Genomic DNA, 17120 nt, shown 5'->3' with positions numbered 1-17120 from the left:
TCAGGGCTGGGTAGACAGGGTTTGGGGGCAAGAGTTGGATTGCTGCACTGTCCTCCAGGATGGTGAGCCAGTGGCCCAACTGCCCCTTTGGGCTCTGGGAAACCTGAACAGCACCCCTGATGGTGTGATTTCAGACATCTCTCTGACCAAAGTCTTCTTTCCAGTCTGTCAACTGCGAAAGCTTTGAAGTGGCCTGGTCACTTTAATCTCTATTTCCCCCGCACACATGGCAATCTTTGTAATCCCAACAGCACTTCATTCAATAGAAAGGTCCTCCTTGTTCTCTCTATAAGAAGCTAGAGGTGTGAGAAGATCTCATTCAGGTTCACTGACAAAAGTCAGTTGCTTTCATTGTGCCTTCTCCACAGTTGCTCACACAGCCCCATTCTTTTAACACAGCATTTAGTTCAAGTCTCCGAACCTTCATAGAAAGCTCAAAGCCTTTGAAATCTCTTCAATCCCTTTGAAAAACTTAGGGCCCTATTTTGATTCGAAGTGCTGGGCAGACTTGAAACTGGGAGTGTTTCAGATCCGACTTTTCATTCTCAGGTGCCCTCATATGCACTCTGTGTGGAAAAACATCAGCACTTCAGAATCGCGCTGTAGAAGCCTAAGGGTGCAGCTTAACGCACCCGAAACCCTGCAGCTCCAACCGGTGCCTCCAACTGCACATGTGCAGTTAAAAAAATGATCGAATGATTCTCCCCTGCCACATCCTTCCTGGGTCAGATAATGCCCCCCTGTGTCCCTGCCCCCCAAAGATACCTCCCCACCCCCACAACATTACTGAGCCCCTTATCTCCCCATCTGCCTACCACCCAGGACTTATCTTGGGCCCCTCCCTCCCTTCCCCACCACTGATCATTGGCAGAGTTGCAAAGGACCCGCTTTCCCCTCCATTGATCTCAGACACAGTGGCAGCGAACCCCCTTTTCACCCCCATTGATTTCAATAGAGTGGCAAATGCATTTAAATTGATGTCGCGCCCATTTCAGTCACAGTCCCTATCGCGGCCATTTTCAGGCCTTGGTAAAAGGGGAACCGGTGGCAAGGTGGGCATGGATCGTGCTACCCACCCCACGCCCAACATTACCAGGTTTATGTGCACGAAAATGGGCCCTTTGTTTCCAATCAGTTTCAGTCCAGTCCTTGGCAGCGTTCAGTCAACTGTGTTTGTTTATATTTTCCTTCACAGTTGAATGCACCTTCAGCAACCTCCTGCCTCCCCTATTCTGTATGACTGCAATGTTTACACAAAGGAGGACTTGAAAGCACTTAGCCGCTTTAACATTGCCTGCAGCTTCTTCTGGTCACAGCTGCAGGCAAATGCAAAAGCAGCTAAGTACTTTCAGTTCCTTTTTTGTGTCAACATTGTGGTTAGGTCCTGCCACTGTGTACCAGGTTTCCCATTGTATGCATTCTCTGCCAGTGGGGAAGCTATGGCAGGGAGCTCACCCTAAGAGGGACTGGAAGATCCCGCAGGTGGAAATGGATGGACAATCCCACCCAGCACTTCCAACAGTGCAGTCCTCCTTCAGTTCAATGTCAGCCCAGACTGTGTCCAAGCCGGCATTGTGGCTCAGTGGTCAGCTCTGCTGCCTCACAGGACAAGGGACCCAGGTTCGATTCCCAGCTTGGGTCACTGTCTGTGCAGAGTCTGCATGTTCTTTTCGTGTCTGCATGGGTTTCCTCCGGATGCACCTATTTCCTCCCACAGTTCAAAAGACATGCTGGTTAGGGTGCATTGGACGTGCTAAATTCTCCCTCAGTGTACCCGAACAGGCGCTGGACTGTGGCGACTAGGGGATTTTCACAGTAACTTCATTGCAATGTGAGTGTAAGCCTACTTGTGACACAAATAAAATAAACTTGAACCAGTGCTTGGATCTCTAGAGTGGGATCTGAATCGCAGCCATGGGCAACGTTGTCACCAACTATGCCAACCCATTTAACATCCAAAATTATCGGTAAACATTTTAATTTAGCGAGGCTGGCTGACATCAGAGTGCTGCAGTTCATAGCAAGAATCATAGAAACCCTACAATGCAGAAGAAGGCCATTCAGCTCATCAAGTCTGCACCAACAACAATCCCACCCCAGGCTTTATCCTCACAATCCCGTACATTTACCCCGCTAATCCTTCTAACCTACACATCGTTGGACACTAAGGAGCAATTTAGCATGGTCAATCTACCTAACCCGTACATCTTTGGACCGTGGGAGGAAACTGTGTTGAAGAATGAAGGAAGATCTTATAGATTGTACAAGATTATGAAGGGAATAGAAAGGATAGAAGCAGTGAAGTTGTTTCCACCACAGGCGAAATTAGAACGAGGGCCGTGGCCTCAAAATAAGGGGGAGCAGATTTATGTCTGAGTTAAGGAGGAACTTCTTCACCCAAAGTGTTGTGTATCTGTGGAATTCCCTGCCCGGTGAAGCAGTTGAGGCTACCTCATTGAATCATCCTTAAGGCAAGGATAGATAGATCTTTGAACAGTAAAGGAATTAAGGGTTATGGTGAGTGGGCGGCTAAGTGGAGCTAAGCCCACAAAAAGATCAGCCATGGTCTTATTGAATGGCGGAGCAGGCTCAAGGGGCCAGATGGCCGGCTCCTGCTCTTAGTTCTTAGGTTCTTATTAAACCGGAGCACCCGGAGGAAACCCCCACAGACACGGGGAGAACGTGCAGACTCCGCACTGACAGTAACCCAACCCGGGAATTGAACCCAGCTCCCTGGAGCTGTGAGGCAGCAGTGCCAACCACTGTGTAAGTGGTCTCCTTACTTGAGAAAGGAGATACTGGCACTGGAGGGGGTGCAGAGGAGATTCAGTAGGTTGATTCCAGAGTTGAGAGGGTTGGCTTATGAGGAGAGACTGAGTAGACTGGGGCAGATAATTAAAGGGAAACAGGAGAGGCGAAAAGAAGCTTCTGCTAATGGATTCCTCTGTCCTAACAGGCAGAACTTTGATAGAATCCTCAATGTTGCACTTTCAAAATAACTAAAAGGATTAAAAATTTCACATATCCAGTCAAAATTGTGCAAAATATTTATTTTCTCAGACAGATAATTTAATGAAACCGATGATATTTTCTTGTCAAACATACACAATACAGTCATACAAAAAAAGCACAATTATATATATATTTAAATATATATCATTATATTACTTATATAATATATATATTTAAATATAAAACACCATTACAGCACTGATGCATCATGAGGACAAACTAATTCTGACCTCTCTCTTATCCTGGCTTTTAAAAAAAACGCTTTTCTGCTGAAAATATTTATAAAGAATCATTGCAAAAGCCAGGATAGGAAGGTTGGGAATGATCGTGACGGGTCTCAAGTCTGTGGGGAATCCTTTGGAATTTTTCTTAAGCAATCCCTCTGGGTCTCAGCTTGTATAAACCTGAGTTCCAATCACACGCATTATTTCCTTCTGGATTTTGGGGTCCTGAGTATTGATGTTGGCATCGCCAACTTGCCCATCTTCATACCTGCAAAGGATAGAGTCACGGAGTCATAACAATGCAGCTCGGAAACAGGCCCTTCAGCCCAACTGACCGTGGTCCCTTCCCAGCTAATCCCGAGGTGTATAAAACCGTGAGGGGCACGGATAAGATGAAAGCATATGGGGTGGAAATTTCCCTCCTTGGGAATTGTAGTGGGTGGGCATGAGGGGGGGAGGGGGCAGACCATGCAAAGGTCCATTGACCTCAGACGAGTTTTTCCAGTTTTGTGGCGATTCCGGGCAGAAAATCCCATCCGTAGTCTTTTTCCCAGGGAAGGGGTGTTGATTGGCCCGTATCATAGAATCATAGAGTCCCTACAGGGCAGAAAGAGGCCATTCAGTGCCCTGACAATTGGGTCAATTTAGCATTACCGATCAACATTACTCACACATTTCTGGACTGTGGGAGGAAACCGGAGCACCCAGAGGAAACCCACCCAGACACAGGGAGAACGTGTAGACTCCAGACTGCAACCCAAGCCTGGAATCAAACCGGGTCCCTGGCGCTGTGAGGCAGCAGTGCCAATCCATCTGGTCCCCAGTCAAGCCTGGACTTTGGGGAGCGAAAGGGCCATGGATTGGTTGATAGCACTCCCAGCCTTTTTTTTAATTCATTCCTGGGACATGGGCATCACTGGTTGAACCAGCATTTACTGCCTGTCTCCAGTCGCCTTTGAATGGAGTGGTTTGCTAGGCCATTTCAGAGGGCAGTTGAGTGTCAACCGCATTGACTTGGCTCTGCAGACACATGTAGGCCAGACCGGGTAAGGACGGCAGACTCCGCACAGACAGTGACCCAAGCCGAGAATTGCCCATCTCTAGTTGCTTGAAAGCAGTTGAGAGTCAACCACATTGCTCTGGAGTCACATGTAGGTCAGACTGGGTAAGGACGGCAGATTTCCTTCCCTAAAGGACATAAGTGAACCAGATGGGTTTTTCCAACAATGGTTTCATGGTCATCAGCAGATTCTGGAACCAGATTTTTCTTAGTGAATTCAAATTCCACCATCTGCCGCAACAGGATTCGAACCCGGGTCCCCAGAACATTAGCTGAGTTTCTGGATTAATAATCAAGTGATAATACCACTGGGCCATCGCCTCACCAAGCTTCGAATCAGAATCTTGAAATCAGACCAACTCATCTTGGCAAACTCAGTATGATCAGCGAGATTAGGCTCAAGCTCCCTATTGTTCGTGGTACTCACATGAAAAAGAAGCGAGTGCAAACATGATCGGACACAGGACAGACCCAGATGTTCCCATGTTTCTGCAGATCTTTCGAAGTTATAACTAAGGGATAGAGAATAAAAAGCACCCGGGGGCTGGTTAAAAAGAAACATCGTATTCAGTCACACTGACAATGTTGCTTCACCGTAAACTCTTTGACAATAAGAACATAAGAAATAGGAGCAGGAGTAGGCCATCTAGCCCCTCGAGCCTGCCCCGCCATTCAATAAGATCATGGCTGATCTGACAGTGGTTCAGTTCCACTTACCTGCCTGCTCCCCATAACCCTTAATTCCCTTATTGATCAGAAATCTATCTACCCGTGACTTAGACATATTTAACGAGGTTGCCTCCACTGCTTCAATGGGCAGAGAATTCTAAAGATTCACTACCCTCTGAGAGAAGAAGTTCCTCCTCAACTCTGTTCTAAACTGCCCTCCCCCCCACCTTATTTTGAGGCTGTGCCCTCTAGATCTTGTTTCCTTTCTAAGTGGAAAGAATCTCTCTGCCTCTACCCTGTCTAGCCCCTTCATTATCTTATATGTCTCTATAAGATCTCCCCTCAGCCTTCTAAACTTCAACGAGTACAGGCCCAGTCTACTCAATCTCTCCTCCTAAACTAACCCCGTCATCTCCGAATGATCTCAGCTAATATCATTACAAAGTTTAAGACAAATGATGTTGCTGGGAGACTACCAATTGCTCACCAATTTTCAAACAGTTTTGTCCTTGATTAGTAACAATAACATGCCAATGTTCGGCACAAGTAGATTGGGTGGTAAATCAGGCGTGCGGAATGCATGTGTTTATTTGTCGGGGCATTGAGTACAAGAGTCAGGATGTCACGATGCAGCTTTACAAAACTTTGGTTAAGCCGCATTAAGAGCGTTGCGTTCAATTCTGGTCGCCACATTACAAGAAGGATGTGGCGGCTTTGGAGAGGGTGCAGAAGAGGTTTACCAGGACGCTGCCTGGATTAGAGGATGTGAGCCATAAGGAGAGGCTGGACAAACTAGGGTTGTTTTTTTTTCTGGAGAGGCGGAGGCTGAGGGGAGACCTGATAAAAATCTATAAAATTCTGAGAGGCAGAGATAGGGTTGACAGTCAGAATCTTTTTTTCTCAGAGTTGAAATGTCTAATGCTAGGAGGCACGCACTTAAGGTAAGAGCGGGCAAGTTTAAAGGAGCTGTGAGGGGCAAGTTTTTTACACAGAGAGTGGTAGGTGTCTGGAACGCGCTGCCAGGGGTTGTGGTGGAGGCAAATAGGATAGGGGTGTTTAAGAGGTTTTTAGATAACCACATGAATATACAAGGAATAGAGGGATATGGACCAAGGACAGGCAGATGGGATTAGTTTAATTCGGCGTCATGTTCAGCACAACAGTGTGGGCCGAAGGGCCTGTTCCTGTGGTGTATTGTTCTCTGTTCTAAGTGTATTATTCCAGGGGTTTTTAAAGTACATGTGGCTCCATTGTAAAAAAATGACACCCCTTCATAAATTTCCTGCAAATACATATGTACTTCCAGAGATCCAAAGTTATTAAATCGATGATCGGTTTTGTGTGCGGACTGTTTAATTTTGAGTGATCTGGAGAGCTCCAATTCCAGGTGGACAACACGGCGGCCCAGTGGTTAGCACTGCTGCCTCACAGAGCCAGGGACCTGGGTTCGATTCCCGGCTTGGGTCACTGCCTGTGTGGCGTCTCCATGTTTTCCCCATTTCTGCGTGGGTTTTCTCCGGGTGCTCCAGCTTCCTCTCACAGTACAAAGATGTGTGGGTTAGGTTGATTGGCCATGCTAAATCAGGTGAGTGATAATGAAGGAGCAGCGCTCCGAAAGTTTGTGATTCCAAATAAACCTGTTGGACTTTAATCTGACGTTCTGAGACTTCTTACTGTGTCCACCCCAGTCCAACGCCAGCATCTCCACAACATGTCATAGCAATGTGAGAGAGTTGTGGTTTTTAACAGAAAGAAAAGACTGAGGTTTTATTTAAAGAGATGTTCTCTGCACTGCTCCTTAGCATCTCAAGCTGTTTAGATTCGGGGGATTTCCATGGTAAATATGTGGGGATACAGGGATAGGGCAGGAGAAAGGGCCTAGGGAAAATACTCTATGAGAGCCGAGGCAGACTCGATGGGCTGAATGGCCCCCTTTTGCACTGTTGGGATTGTTTGGGGACTTCTTATAGTTACACAAAGAAAGACAATTCCTACCTTCACAAAGTGCTATACAGTTCAGGTTTCGACTCTGTAGGAATCTGGACTGAATGGGTCTCGTCTGTTGAAGAAACATTCAAGGATTAGTCAGGATAACACAAGGAGTAACTCTGCTCTGGTAGATCAGGAACAGTCCTTTTGTTTTACAACTTGGTGTGGGAAAGGATAAAGTCTTTAATGAAGTTTGGATGCCTGCTGACACCATTCGCTGTGCATCTCCAATTGGCCTTGTGAGTGACTTGCTATGCCATTTCAGAGCAGCAGTTAAAGAGTCAAACACAACCTGGCCTGGAGTCATATGGTGGAGAGTCAGTGCAGACTCGATTGGCCGAATGGCCTTCTTCTGTACTGCAGGGATTCTATGTTTGCCAGAGCAGGTAAGGATATCAATGAGATGGGTTGTATTCAACAATCAATGCTAGTTTCATGGGACTAGCTTCATTTATCTTTTTTCCATACAGTACAGAAGGAGGCCATTCAGCCCATTGAGTCTGCATCGATTCTCTCATGGTGTATTTTCCCCAGGCCCTCTCCCCCACCCTATCTCTGTAACCCCACACATTTGGATGGAGGGGATTGCTAAATGTTTTAACATTCTGCACTGCATATCTCAATGACTATATGACGCTAAAAATGGCAGCCTTGCACACCACTGCACATTTAGCAACGATACGCAGCCTACTGAAATATGGAAAGCAGATGAGAGCTGAACTGGAAACAATATCTGAAGAAGGACTTGACACATCCACAGAAACGCTGCTTAAATCTCAGCTACAACACTGCGGAACAACCTGCCAGGAAATCAATGAGGAATTCACTTACCTGGGAGACTTGCCGCAGGTACGCACCCTGATAATCCACAGGGGCTCCCTCTTAATTCTCAATGTGATTTATAACAGGATGCAGTGCCAAGTACAACCAAGCATGGAAGCACTCAATTAACCAATACTGCTACCTCCTCCAATGTGTAAGGACTTGACCACTTCATTAAGCAGATGATGCTCCCTACACACTCCCCATTGGAGCTCCTTACACTCCCCTCGAGCTCCCTACACCCACCTGTGTCTGCACCCCCCCCCCCCCCACCTCACCGGATCCCTCTACATTCCCCTTCCCCGGAGCCCCCTACACTCTCCCCTCTCTCGGAGCTCCCTATACTCTCCCACCCGGAGCACCTACACTCCCCCTCCTGGAGCCCCCTACACTACCCCACCCCCAACCCTCTCCAGAGCTCCCTACACTCCCCCCAGGAGCTTCCTACACTCTCCACCCCCAGAGCCCCCTACACCACCCATCTCTTCACTACCCCCACGCCACACCCCCCTCCCCCCCAGGGCCCCTTATACTAGCCTCCTTCTACTCTCCACCTCCACCCCCCCCCGGAGTCCCCTACACTCCCCCCCTATATTCACTACACTCCCCCCAAGTCCCGGCACTCCCACCTGGAGCCCTCTATACTCCCCCCCAGAACCTCCTACACTCTCCCCCGTCACCCCCGGAGTTCCCTAAACTCCCTCTCCCCATAGCCTCCTACACTAAGCCACCCCACCACCACCCCCCCTCCTCCCCCCCCCCCCCCCACACACCTGAGCCCCTATACTCCCACCTGGAGCCCTCTATACTCCCCCCCAGAACCTCCTACACTCCCGCCCCCACCCCTGGAGCTCACTAAACTCCCTCTCCCCATAGCCTCCTACACTAGCTACCCCTCCCGAGCCCCTATGCTCCCACCTGGAGCCCTCTCTACTCGCCCTTGGAACCTCCTACACTCCACCCCCCCACCACCGTCGCAGCTCCCTAAACACCCTCCTACCGAAGCCCCTACACTGCCCCTCCCAGAGCACCCCCATACTTTCCCAGAGCTCTCTACATTCCCCCAGAGCTCCCTACACTACCCCCCTACTCCAAGCACCTGCACTTGCAACCCCTGCCCCCCCCCCTCCCCCCCAAGTCCTCTACACTCCCTTCAAGCTCCCTACACTCCCCCTTGCCAGGTTTGCTTTTTAATTCATTCTAGGAATTTGAGCATTGCCGGCAAGACTGATATTCGTTGACTCTGGGCATCTGTAGAGAGAGAATAGAGCCAATGTTATGAGTCAGGGTGACCCAGACTCAAAACGTTGGCTCTATTCTCTCTCTGCAGATGCTGTCAGACCTGCCGTGGGGTCCTCTGTATGGTTTTCAATCAGTTAATGCGAAGACATCATTTGAAGGTATTTCTGCCTATGTAACTAACTCTGCTGGGCTTTAAAGTTAACTTGGCCACATTTTAAAACTCAGCAGGCATGCTGGGATAGCTTAGAAATTGACTGGACTTTTGAAAGGTAAACAAGCTTTTCAGAAACCACAGCTGCAAGGTGAAGTCAGAGACAGTATGTACCAAACAATTTCATAACGCAGATAAGGATTAACTTATATTGTAGTCACGGTTCTATGTTTAGTCTGCTCAGTCCAGAATCTGTTTGGAATTCAAGATCATCTCAGTACATGTTTTGACTAGTACAAGACTGGCTTTTGTCTCTCTCTCTCTCCAGTCTTTTTAGTTTTCTGTAATGTGTTAATATATTTTTTTAATTAATTCATGGGATGTGGGCGTCATTGGCTGGGCCAGCATTATTGCCCATGCCTGAGCGTAATTAGGAGTCAACCACATTGCTGTGGGTCAGGAGTCACGTGTAAGCCAGACCAGGTAAGGACGGCAGATTTCTTTCTCTAAAGGTCAGTAGTGAACCAGACCGGTTTTTCCAAACAATCGGCAATGGTTTCATGGTCATCATTAGACTTTTAATTCTGATCTGCCCTGATCTGCTGGGTCCCTAGAGCATTCTCCTGGGTCTCTGAATTACTAGTCCAGTGGCAACACCACTACGCTACTGCCTTCCCATAAAATTCTGCTCAATAAAAGAAATTCAACATATCAGTGCTGTCTCCATCTAGAGCACAGAACATAGAACATTACAGCACAGTACAGGACCTTCAGCCCTCGATGTTGCACTGACCAGTGGAACCAATCTAATGACCCTCGAACCTAAACTATTCCAATGTTATCCATATGCCTATCGACTGACCATTTGAACGCCCTTAAGGTTGGCGAGTCCACAACTGCTGCAGGCAGGGCATTCCACGCCCTTACTACCCTCTGAGTAAAGAACCTACTTCTGACATCCGTCCTATAATTATCACCCCTCAGTTTAAATTCTATTCTGAGGAACGAATGTATCCTATACCTGCTGAGATTTTTCCAGCATTTTCTCTTTTTGTTTCAGATTCCTGCAACCGCAGTATTTGGCTTTTATCATAGACCACATGAGATGGTGCTGTTGGATCCCTAAAAAGCCAGAAGTCTTTATTTCTACTCACTCATCTGCCTTAACAAGAATTCTGAATCATACACGTTAATGAATAGTTGTGACGCTTGGTAGTCAGGGTCTTTGCTCGCAGAGACCGAGGAGGAAATGAGGTACTAATACCTGGGGAATCGTGTTCATCCGGTTATATCGGAGTACTAGTTCGTCCTTTGATGGCATGCGATGCTGTCCTTTGCCCATTCCTACAAAGGAAACTCATGTTTAATGCCCTGTTTCAAAAAAGAAAGAATGATCACCGCACTATTCATATTTTTTCCCTCCAAATGATTTCAGCGAACTGACAAAGGAGAATGCGGTGGACTATGGGTCTGAACGGAGATTGTTTCCTGAGAAGATTTCCTTCCCTAAAGGACACGAGTGAACCAGATGGGTTTTTCCAACAATCGACAATCGTTCCATAGTCATCAGTAGATTCTTAATTCCAGATTTTTTTTATTGAATTCAGATTCCACCATCTGCCGTGGTGGGATTCGAATGTCCCCAGAACATTACACGATTTTCTGGATTACCTGTCTAGTAATAACAACTAGGCTATAACAACTAGGCTATCACCTCCCCTACAGGCTGGGTCTGCATTCACTGGACTTTAGAAGGATGAGGTGGGGGGGGAGTCTAAATGAAACTAATTAAATTCGGACAGGGCTGGACAGACTGGATGCAGGGATGTTGTTTCCTCTGGTGGGGGGAGGGGGAGTGTCTAGAACAAGGGGTCACAGTCTCTGGATACGAGGTAGGCCATTTAGGACTGAGACGAGGAAAAATTTTTTCACACAGTGATGGACCTGTGGAATTCTCTACCACAGAAGACTGTGGAGGCCACAAAATCATAGAAACCCTACAGTACAGGCAGTACCCTACAGTCGAGTCTGCACTGCCCACAATCCCACCCAGGCCTTAACCCCATATCCTTACATATTTACCCGCTAATCCCTCTAACCTATGCATCTCAGGACACTGACGTCAATTTTTAGCATGGCCAATCAACCTAACCCGCACACCTTTGGACTGTGGGACGAAAACAGAGCACTCGGAGGAAACCCACGTTGACACGAGGAGGATGTGCAAGCTCCACACAGACAGTGACCCGAGCCAGGAATTGAACGCAGGTCCCTGGAGCTGTGAAGCAGTGGTGCTAATCACTGTGCTACTGTGCCTTCATGTCACTGAATATATTTAGAAAGGGAATAGATACATTTCTGGACATCAAAAGCATCGAGGGGTATGGGAAACTGTGGGAGTATGGTGTTGAGATAGAGGATTAGGCAAGATCACGTTGAATGGTGGAGCAGGCTGTAAGTGCCAAATGGCCTATTCCCGCTCCAAAATTCTACGTTTCCCATCCGTTGACTCTATCTATACTTGTCGCTGCCTCAGGAAAACCGCCAGCATAATCAAGGACTCCATGCACCCCTTGCCAACTTTTACAGATGCACCATAGAAAGCATTCTTTCTGGTTGTATCACAGCTTGGTATATCTCCTGCCCTGCCCAAGACCACAAGAAACTACAAAGGGTCATACAAAGGGTAGCTACAAAGCCCACGCGCCCCGGACATTCTTTCTTCTGCCTCCTTCCTTCAGGAAAAAGATAGCAAAATCTGAGATCACGTACCAACCGACTCGAGAACAGCTTCTTCCCTGCTGCCGTCAGAGTTTTAAATGGACCTACCTCGCATTAAGTTGATCTTTCTCTACACCCTAGCTATGACTGTAACACTACATTCTGCACTCTCTCCTTTCCTTCTCACCTGTGTACTCCACGAACGGAATGCTTTGTCTGTACAGCATGCAAGAAACAATACTTTTTACTGTATCCCAATACTTTCAGACTTTTGAATGGACCTACCTCGCATTAAGTTGATCTTTCTCTACACCGTAGCTATGACTGTAACATTACATTCTGCACTCCTTTCTTTCTCTATGAACAGTATGTTTTGTCTGCACAGCGTGCAAGAAACAATACTTTTCACTGTATCCCAATGCGTGTGACAGTAATAAATCAGATCAAATTCTATCTATTGCAATAAATCCCTGCATTTGCTTCTACAGGATCAAAGCGGGTGGACCATACAAGGGCTGATAACAGATTAAACTTGCCTCGGAGCAGTTGAAGCGAGGTGCAGAGAAAGCTCACTTACCTGAGTATCCGAAAGAAATGCTGGAGATTGGGCTGAGATAAATTCCTTTTCCATAGGCTGCACCGTGCAGCTTGTAAGAGACAGCAGTGTGATCATTACGACTATAGATGAGCAAATATTTGGACTTAATCAAAGGCTTAAGTATATCACAGTATTTGCAAGGACAACAAACTGCATTGGAGTGTGGACGTCACACTGTCTACTCAATAAAGCATACGGAGCTGTGATGAAATCAGAAAACTCTTGAGGGGAGGCAACTGTTTAGCTTAATTATTCCTTATTATTTACAAAAGAGTAAATTCCACTGTGCTCTGCTCCTTTAATGATCGCTCCTTTAATATTTGGAAATTATATTCAGCATGTTTAATTTCAAAAGGCTTTGAGCTCAAACACAGATGTTATAATTTGGATTCCGTCCCGTTGGCATTTTGTTCTATTCATTTATTTATTAGTGTCACAAGTAGGCTTACCGTAACGCTGCAATGAAGTTACTGTGAAAATCCCCCAGTCGCCACACTCTGGCATTCGTTCGGTACGCTGACAGAGAATTTAACATGGCCCAATGAACCTAACCAGTATGTCATTGAATCATTGAATCACTACAGTACAGAAGCAGGCTAATCAGCCCAACGAGCCGGCACTGACAACAATCCCACCCTGTCCTCATAACCCCGATGTATCCACCCTGCTAATCCTCCTGATACTAAGGCTCAATTTCCCCTTCTCGCAACACTCTGGTGCCTGTTCGGGTACACTGAGGGAGAATTTAGTATGGCCAATGCACCCTAACCAGCACGTCTTTCAGACTGTGGGAAGAAACCGGAGCACACAGAGGAAACCGTCACAGACATGGGGAGAACATGCAAACTCCACACAGATAGTCGTGAACATGGCCATTGCTGGCTAGGCCAGCATTTATTGCCCATCCCTAGTTATCTTTGAGAAGGTGGTGGTGAGCTGCCTTCTTGAACCACTGCAGTCTCCGAGATGTAAGTACGTCCACAGTACTGTTAGGGAGGGACCCAGCGAAGGAATGGTGAGATATTTCTCACTCAGGATGGTGAGTGGTTTTGGAAGGCAACTTGCAGGTGGTGGTGTTCCCACGTATCTGCTGCCCTTTTCCTTCTCTAGCTGGTGGTGGTTAAGTGGAATGGAAAGTGTTGGAGAGACTTTGTGAGTTCCATCTTGTAGATGGTATATATGGCTGCCATTGTGCACTGGCAGTGGAGGGAGTGACTATTGGTGAAAAGGGTGCCAAGCAGGAGCTGCTTTGTCCTGGAAGGCGGTGAGACACTTGAGTGCTGTTGGAGCTGCATTCATCCAGGCAAGCAAAAGTATTCAATGCTATTATGCATACAGCATTTAGTCTTTGCACAGTATGGAGTTCTGATGCTATACCCTTCTTGCTTACCACAGCCCTTCCCTCTTTCACTGAAGATCTCATTTTTTGACCACTCATTTGGTTACCTTCACTAAGGCTTCTGCTCCATATCCAATCCTTACTATCAATATTTGCTTGTGGAAGTGGGTGTGTCTGTGGAGGGGTTGCAGGGAAGGCATGGGCCAAGAGATAGGTCATTAGTTACCCTGATACAGCTGCAATTCTTGTCATCTGATTTCAATGTAAGATTACAGCAATTGTCATCAAGCCTATAGTTGAGGCTTCCCCTCATTTGGTTGTTGGAGGGATTGGGGGAGGGGCTGGACTCCCATGTTCCATGTTCTATCACAGAATCTATACAGTCCAGAGGGAGGCCATTCAGTCCATTGAGTCTGCACCGACAACAATCCCACTCAGGCCCTATTCTCGTAACCCCACATATTTACCCAGCTAGTCCCTCAGACACTAGGGGACAATTTAGCATGACCTATCAACCTAATCCACGCATCTTTGGGCTGTGGAAGGAAACCCATGAAAACACGGGGAAAACATGCAACTTCCACACAAACAGTGTCCCAAGCCGGGAATTGAACCTGGGTCCTTAGTGCAGTGAGGCAGCAATGCTAACCACTGTGCCACTGTGCTGCCAATAGCGAGGAGTGTGAAATTGAGCAGTTAAGTCGCCACAGTCTCAGACGACCATAGACTGTTCTCCCCTTTGAGAAGGAGAGCTGACTGGTGGTGATTTAACCTGAGGGTCACCACAACTCAGGCGAGAAATAACATTGAGAATGAATAACCTCAGCCGCTACGGGAATTGAACCCAAGCTGTTGGCGTTACTCTGCATCACTAACCAATCAACTGAGCTGAACCAACTGTAGAGAGCAGTTAGGGTCTCATCCTTGCCCCTCGTCTGAGGTGTGGTGTAGGACTGAACTGCTGTCTATTGGGAATTGGGAAAGGAATCAGAAAGAAAAGTAACAGTTACTCAACATCAAGCTTATTAAACAGACCTCCGAATAAACGTCATCTTGACAATTGGCCACTTACATTCTCCTCAGTTTGGGTCGCACTTTTGAATTTTTTTTCTAAGGGGTGTTTATAGCTGGAACATGGAGCAGAGAGTATCACGCTGCTTGGGTTCAACACCATCTGGAGTTTAATTAAGAAGTTGCAACAAATTTGGCAGAGAAAATACTCGGCAGGTGGGAGCCTCTTTCAAGTTCACTGGAAGTATCTAGAGTACGGGAAATCCAATTCTCTCTCTGCAGGATACAGGACAGCCAAGAATGGAACTGTGCCTGTGTAGAACTGCCCATTGATAAAGCTACGCTAGGCAAGATCAATAGGGAAAGGCTGGAACCTCATTACTAGGCCAATTGAAGATGCAATCACATAGCAAGATTAATCATTCGGACAACCTGTTATATCAACACAATCAAGCTCAAATCATAGGGGTTTACAGCTTAGATGGGGGTTGTTCAGTCTTTTGCACCTAGCCTCTGAGAGAGTGATCTACCTGGCCCAATCATTTGCTCTTTTTCCATATAATTATAGAAGCCCTACAATGCAAAAGAAGGCTATTTGACCCATTGAGTCTCGACTGTGAACAATCCCACCCAGGTTCTATCCTCGTAGCCCCATGGACGGCATGATGGTACAGTAGTTAGTACTGCTCCCTCACAGCATCAGGGACCTGGGTTCAATTCCTGTCTTGGGTCACTGTCTGTGTGGAGTTTGCATGTTCTCCCCGTGTCTGCGTGGGTTTCCTCCGGGTGCTCCGGTTTCCTCCCATACTCCAAAGATGTGCAGGTTAGCTGGATTGGCCATGCTAAATTACCCCTTAGTGTCGGGGGACTAGCTAGGGTAATTGCATGAGGTTATGTGGATAGGGCCTGAGTGGGATTGTGGTCAGTGCAGGCTCAATGGGCTGAATGGCCTCCTCCTGCACTCAAGGATTCTATGATTTATTCTGCTAATCCTCTTGACACTGAGGTATAATTTAGCATGACCAATTGTGCCAACCCACACATCTTTGGACACTAAGGAGTAATTTAGCATGGCCAGTCCACCTAACCTACATATCTTCGGCTGTGGGAGGAAACCGGAGCACCCGGAGGAAACCCACACAGACATGGGGAGAATGTGCAAACTCCACAGAGACAGTCACCTGAGGCTGGAATCGAACCTGGGAGCAGTGCTAACCACTGTGCCACCATCTCACCCCATTTCGTACCATTTTGTTTTTTTTCTTGCTCTTCAAAGCTTGTCAATTTCCTTTACTCAAACTATGGTGGACTGTGCTTCAGCTATTTCTGGGTAGACAACCCATACCCTATCTGCTCTGTATAGTTGGTTTAGCACTGTTGGCTGGATGGCTGGTTCATGATCTAGGGCAACGCTGACAGCGCGGGTTCATTCCCATACCAGCTGAGGTTATTCATGAAGACTCGACTTTGCCAGGTGTGTGGTGACCCTCAGGGTCAACCAGGGTGTGGTGAGCCTTCTTTTGCATTGTAGGGCTTCTATAATTATATGGAAAAAGAGCAAATGATTGGGCCAGGTAGATCACTCTCTCAGAGGCTAGGTGCAAAAGACTGAACAACCCCCATCTAAGCTGTAAACCCCTGGTGTGTGGTGACCCTGAGGTTAAATCACCACCAGACAAATCTCTTCCTCAAAGGGGAGAACAGCCTACGGTCATCTGGGACTGTGGAGACTTAACTGCTCCGTACATTAAAAGCAAAATGCTCCTGACCCAGCCATTCATTCTTCTGTTGCTCTGAAAATCCATCTCTCCTCTTGCTAACTTATTAACCAGTGGAGATCAACAACCTTATCAGCACCCTTGGTGATTTTGAACATCTCGATCAGATAGTTTCCAATGACGGGTACCCCAATTCCTCCTGTAGCTGTAACTGTAGCCTGCCAACCCCGTTATACCTCAGTGAATCTCTTCGATAGCCTCCATGTTGCTACGTCACATCAAACGCAAAGTAGCCCAAACCGACCACAATATTCTATCGGAGAGAATGCTCTGTAAGTCCTTGAGAGGGTCAGGATGCAACTGATATCATTACATCCCATTTATAAAGTACTTACTTGTAGTTTTGTGTAAGAAGCGTTGACTAGGCCATTTCTCAGAATGGAATGCCAATTCTCAATGTGTGAGCCACTGTTAAGGAACCAAAGGGAGGGAGTCAGTATTGAGCACAAGCCCACCAAGTAGCACAACACATCAATCCCCAACATTTCTGGAAATCAATGGCAT

At 47.0% G+C, this 17120-nt stretch overlaps 1 protein-coding gene across 11 annotated transcripts in view; it reads right to left on the bottom strand.

Annotated features, from left to right (window-relative positions):
• Positions 1-3061: 3061 nt before the first annotated feature.
• Positions 3062-17120, bottom strand: part of LOC145360762 (protein mono-ADP-ribosyltransferase PARP6) — a 147069-nt gene continuing 133010 nt past the window's right edge. For 6 of the 11 annotated variants that reach the window (XM_080216167.1, XM_080216168.1, XM_080216166.1 and 3 more), the window contains 7 exons: positions 16952-17024; positions 14704-14792; positions 12468-12568; positions 10434-10513; positions 6961-7024; positions 4724-4808; positions 3062-3504 (listed from right to left, as the gene is read on the bottom strand). In XM_080216167.1, the coding sequence (XP_080072293.1) occupies positions 3402-3504; positions 4724-4808; positions 6961-7024; positions 10434-10513; positions 12468-12568; positions 14704-14792; positions 16952-17024 (595 nt within the window). In that variant the 3' untranslated portion in view covers positions 3062-3401. Of the gene's footprint in view, positions 3505-4723; positions 4809-6960; positions 7025-10433; positions 10514-12467; positions 12569-14703; positions 14793-16951; positions 17025-17120 lie in introns of those variants that run through there. The other 5 variants (XM_080216172.1, XM_080216173.1, XM_080216175.1 and 2 more) reach the window with 3 other exon arrangements.

The sequence above is a fragment of the Carcharhinus amblyrhynchos genome, chromosome 32 (assembly GCF_965287045.1).
Source record: "Carcharhinus amblyrhynchos chromosome 32, sCarAmb.v2.hapA, whole genome shotgun sequence".
Lineage (NCBI taxonomy): Eukaryota > Metazoa > Chordata > Chondrichthyes > Carcharhiniformes > Carcharhinidae > Carcharhinus > Carcharhinus amblyrhynchos.
The sequence above is the reverse complement of the archived record's forward strand: the minus strand, read 5'-3'. Positions and strand labels throughout refer to the sequence as shown.